This window comes from Lipotes vexillifer, unplaced genomic scaffold (genome assembly GCF_000442215.2).
Source record: "Lipotes vexillifer unplaced genomic scaffold, Lipotes_vexillifer_v1.1 scaffold2116, whole genome shotgun sequence".
Lineage (NCBI taxonomy): Eukaryota > Metazoa > Chordata > Mammalia > Artiodactyla > Lipotidae > Lipotes > Lipotes vexillifer.
Window position 1 is genome coordinate 670,058 of NW_006791713.1, and position 5,097 is coordinate 675,154.

Genomic DNA, 5,097 nt, shown 5'->3' on the forward strand with positions numbered 1-5,097 from the left:
CGACGCGATCACCACGCCCCTGGAAATACCCTGGTCCCTTGTTCCTTTTTCGCTCTGTGACATCTGCCTGGAACAAGCCCACTCTGTTCCGCTCATACAGCTGGGCGTGCGCCGCATCTCAGACGGCCGTTCCACACGCGGGCCTGTCACACTTTCCGAGTTATATGCTTCTCCCGAGATGACTAACTTCCGTCTCCCTCCTCGGATCTCTCCTCCCCACCTCTCGCCCGGGCTCCGAACGCCCGTCGCTTAGCCCTGCTGCTCGTGGCCCTCCGGACGCACAGCGCACGGTCTGCTCGCCGCTTTCCCGGGGCCCTAGCGCGGCAGCACTGGCTGACCTGACCAGACCACGGCACCTCAGAGAAAGGCAACCCCGGCCGTTCAGCGCGCCCGCCCCAAACGCTGCCGTCGTGCTTTCTTCTCTTGCTCACAACCCGCACGCACGCAGGCCACCGGTAACTCTCCTGAGCTCTCTCCCTCCCACACGTGTGCTGGGCCGCACCGACCCTCACAGCCCCCAGCCGCCCCTCTCCCACGCAGGCCGCCCGCCCCAGCCAATCCCCTCAGGGCGGCGGGCTCGCTGCTCCCGAGGCTAGAGCACGTCACGTCACGCGCCCTCCCCCAGCGAAACCTGCCAAGGGCGCCTTCGCTGTCACCGCGGCAGAGTGAAGCCTCAGGCGCCGCTGGGCTCCACGAGGCCCGGCCCTGCCCGGGGGGCCCGGGCCCTTCAAGCCCCCCACCGGCGCGCGACACCCCCGAAGCGCGTCTGCCTGCTGCTGGTACACATGCCCCTGGAGGGCTTCCCCAGCTCACCGCCTCCACCACCGTCACGCTCCGTGGCACTCCTCCACTTCACTCTCTTCGCCGCCCTTAGCAACACCCAAAGCCCATTAAAAAATACACTCGTCGTCTGCCTCCCCCGTCAGAATTTACGCTCTTTGAGGGCAGGGCCTTGCTGTCTTGGTCACGACCGTAGCCTCAGACGCTCGCACACACTAGCCGTTTATTGTATTTGGTGAACGCCTGCCCATCAGATCATAACCTTTTCTGCGAGCAGGGAATGTGCTCTGGTTTTGGGGTTTCCTCTCCCGCACCCAACAGAAGTGTGCATATGCCGTGGAAACAATGTAAAATGAGGTGGAGGGTCCATCCTCTCTCGTGAAGTGTTACAGAGCGGCCACGTCTCCCCTGACTGCCCACCACTGCACTCCCCTGGACGGTGCCCGCCAGCCAGACATACCGTAAGAAGGATGCACGCAGTCCTGGCTTCGACCCCGCACCCCGCGTTTCACCGGGAAGCACAACTCGAGGCTGCCGTGCTCGGGGCTGAAGGGGCCACGGGCTGCTGTTCTCTCACGACTTTACTGCCCCCAAACACAGCTGGGGAATCCCCACAAAGCAAAACTTCCAAAGCAGTTTACCTTGAATAAAGACTCATCAAGGGTACGTCCAAGCACAGTATTTTTCAAGCTGCAAACCATGAAATCACTAGTGTTTCCATTACTCACACGTTGTTTCAATGAAATTACAGAAAATAGCAGCACACACTGTAGTAATCAGTGAGTAATAATACTCACGTGTGTGGAGGTACTAGGTAGTGCTACAAGATCTATTTCTTACTGTGGGTAAATGTTTTCAAGAGGGTAAGTCAGTCTCTGGCCTAGAGTATTATTTTCACATGTTTTTATTCCATTAAAAGCAAAACAAAATCTAAATCCATACTCAGAGAACAGAATACACTTATTTAAAGTTTTGACAGTGTGCAAAATTAAAGTTTGGGTATTTAATCCAAACTTTAACATGAGTATTATCTTGTAAAGCGATTCCTTCCCTTTAATTAATAAATAATACATTAAAATATATATTATTCTGGAAGCAAATCATCTCCTAACTCTTCATCAGCAAAATCATCCTCGTCGACTCTCTTTTTGGCTGCAGTTCTGGGTCTTTCTATTTGCGGGCCAAGCGGATCCACATAGGAGGCGTCTAGGTTTCAGAACAGATGGTTGCATTAGAGGAACAGGGAAAAACAGCAAATGTGAAACCAATGAGGCTCATCTTCAAAACTGAACAGCCCAGAATGAAGAGAAACGCTCTCCCAAGTCATGTAAAACTTCTGTCTGTGCTGGAAAACCCTTAATAACGCCCAGGTGGACGCATCTGCCTGCCCCTTCCAGTCCAGACCTGCCAGGCCCGGGCACTTACCTAGCTCCTTGTTACTGCTGCTGTCGTAAGGCTCCTCTGTCCTGGGCAGGGCTCGCAGCTGGGCGCTGAGCCGCTCGCCTCTGCTACCAGCACCACAGTTCTGGCCACTGTCTGGAGACACAGGAACAAAAACACATGTGTTCAGCACGCTGGGCAACATCACGCTGCATTACAAATCTTAAAGTCTACTTATTTGTCAAGAAGCAGGAAGGCTGTTTCATTTGACAGCCAATTTCCAAAGGATGTAATTCTTGTTTTTTGAAATTTAAAAGGAATCTCTTGTTGGGAACCTATAATATAGTCAAAGCATCACTCAAGAGTAGGCTTTATCAGACCCTTTCCACCCATGTGCTTGGAGACACTGGCGAACACCCCCTGGCGTGGAGTAGGGCAGCGGGTGGGGGGAAGGGGCTGGGTCGTCACCCACGTGGAGCCTGGGAGCCGTCAGAGGCCTGGGCAGGTGAGGGGTGGGAGAGGCCAGGCGAGCCTGCCCCAGGCACCGCCCCCCCAACTCTTCACAGGCCTGGAGAACGAGTACAGAAGGGGTCAGATGTGCCCGGCAGAGGAGGATAGATTCTGGCCCAATTTAAGGAAAAACCTTAAAAGGATTATAGAGTCCAAATATGGAATGGAAATAGTGCATAAGAGACGTTCACACCCAAGACAGAATAAAAATTAGACTGAAAAACGCAATAAACCATTAAGTATCACATGCGGTAAATGACCAACAATTTTAACACAAAACCTTCAAAACCCAGTACACGGAGTCAGTCAGCAAACCCGCTGTCCCCCAAGGGCAGATGGGGCCGCAGGAGAGGCCACCTGTCCGGCTCCCGGCCTCGGGAACACGCTGTCCCTCTCGCCCCTCATCCCCGCGTACGCTACGGGGCGGCCATGTGGACCCTGAGCTCATGGAGCTGAGCTCTGCCTGTGCACATGGATTTAATTGTTTTTCTCAACTGATGTTTTGGCACCGAGCTGTTAAAACCTGAAGCCAAAATTTTGCATTTAAGGGTAATGCCTTTTTTATTTCAAGTACTTAAAACAAGTTCATTTCATTTTAAGCTTATTCTGTAAAAAACAAACTAAAGTACTGAAAATCCTGCAAAGCTCTAAAGCAAACGCGGCTGCTGCCCAGTGCGATTTGTGTAAGTGATAATAACACACTGTTGGCCCAGCATCAGCGTGTGCAGGCGGGTCTCACACCACCTCCCGGGGGGATCCCCCTGTGGGTGACGGAGCCCGGAGGCTGGGTGACCAGAGACTGCCACATACATGAACGTGGGTTTGGTGGTAGTAGTGGTGGTGACCTTTTACATACACAAGGCCGCATGTAATCTGCATTCTCTCCTTTGAGATACAGCAGTGGTTCTCCAGGTGTGGTCCCAGGACCAGCAGCGGCAGCTGGGACCTGGTCAGAAACACAGGACCCCGGGCCGGTCACCGGGGCTGGGGGCTCGGGTCTGTTTTAACCAGCCTTCCCAGTGACTCTGCTACACACTCAAGTCTGCTGCACGTGAGGAAGGGCGCTGAGGTCAATCAGCAAATTAACAGAGATAAGGCTGCAGTGAGACCAGAGTCTGGTGCACAGAAAAAGAACAATTTTCAAGGGCCCTCAGGCATTTCAGAAACAGCCATTTTATACAAACGAATAATTACGATGACATGTTCCCTATGGTCCTCTCTCCTAGGCAACACTTTTAAAAACCTAGTTGTAGGCACTGCACTTAATTTTAACACATCATACTTAACGAGCTCCAGGATGGCCTCATCTGGATCCATACAGAAAATTGTCCCTTTCCCCTATTTGAGCTGCGGGTCTCATCCAGAGTGCCAGAGAGTTCCAGGCTGAGACGTGCGCCACTGGGTCTCCCGGGACAGAGGTGGAAGGTGGTGGGCCCCAGGCACCCTTCAACACGCAGGCCGTGCTGGGAGCTCGAGGGATGGCCAGCGACCTCGGCCCACGGGGGGCTGCAGGGGGCGGAGGTGGGACGCTGCTGAGGGGGGGCTCGTCCACGGGGCCCAGGGTGTTCCAGGGGCCACAAGGCGAAGCAAGGAGGAAGCCCGGTGGGCTCAGACCCCAAAGCTGGGCAGGCCAGCCCCCGGCCTGTGCGAGCTGGAGGGGGGCTGAGAGCCAGGCTCTGGGGACAGGGAGGGGCCCCAGGAGGAAGAGTGGTGTCGGCGATGATGGGAAACCAGGAACAAAAGGGCAAGTGTAGAGAGAGAGAGAGGCAAGCCCCCCGGGAGCCAGGAGCTGCTTTAAACCTGCCCCAGAGCCAGGCCCACGACCCCTGGCCCACAAGGCCCACGGCCGGAGCTTCGGCTCCAAGAAGTGTGTTCGTGCCCCGGGACTGCCTGTTTGCGCTGGGCTGCAACGCACTGGATGGGAGAAAGGAAAGCTTACTAAGAGAAACGGCAGTGGTGGGGAGGCTGGCCCAGGAGGCGCCCTCCTCTGTGCGGGGTGGCACGTGGGAGGCGGGTCGGGGGCCACTCTCTGGGGTGGACACCGTCCTCTGGGCTCCGGCTCAGCACCGGCAGCTCTCAGGACACCTCGCTCGGAGGGCTGGAGTCTCCCAAGTGGACCCTGAATGTGAGGACCCCCAGGGGCCTCAGCGACACTTCACAAGCCCACGGTGACCAGGGAAGGCCCTGCGGACCGAGGGCAGGCTTGGTGATGGGTGTGCGTTAGGGTTACTCTGAGCTCAAGATTTTCAGCAGGACGTGGAGGACCTTAGAGGGTGGTGAATCTGGTCCTAGAACTCAGTAAGTAACTGACACTTCCCTGGGGGTTACTCCTTCGAGGGACACGCAGTTCAAGAGCTCGCGCCTCGCCGGCTGGCGGGCTGCCCCGACCCCCCCCCCCCCCCCCCCCCCCCCCCCCCCCCCCCCCCC

At 56.1% G+C, this 5,097-nt stretch overlaps 1 protein-coding gene across 1 annotated transcript in view; it reads right to left on the reverse strand.

Moving 5' to 3' along the window:
* Positions 1–1,668: 1,668 nt before the first annotated feature.
* The window catches only part of IFT88 (intraflagellar transport 88), a 69,010-nt gene continuing 65,581 nt past the window's right edge, over positions 1,669–5,097 (reverse strand). Inside the window, exons 24-25 of the mRNA XM_007464509.1 lie at positions 2,206–2,316; positions 1,669–1,986 (exon numbers count right to left, since the gene is read on the reverse strand). Of these exons, the coding sequence (XP_007464571.1) occupies positions 1,865–1,986; positions 2,206–2,316 (233 nt within the window). The 3' untranslated portion in view covers positions 1,669–1,864. The remainder of the gene's footprint in view (positions 1,987–2,205; positions 2,317–5,097) is intronic.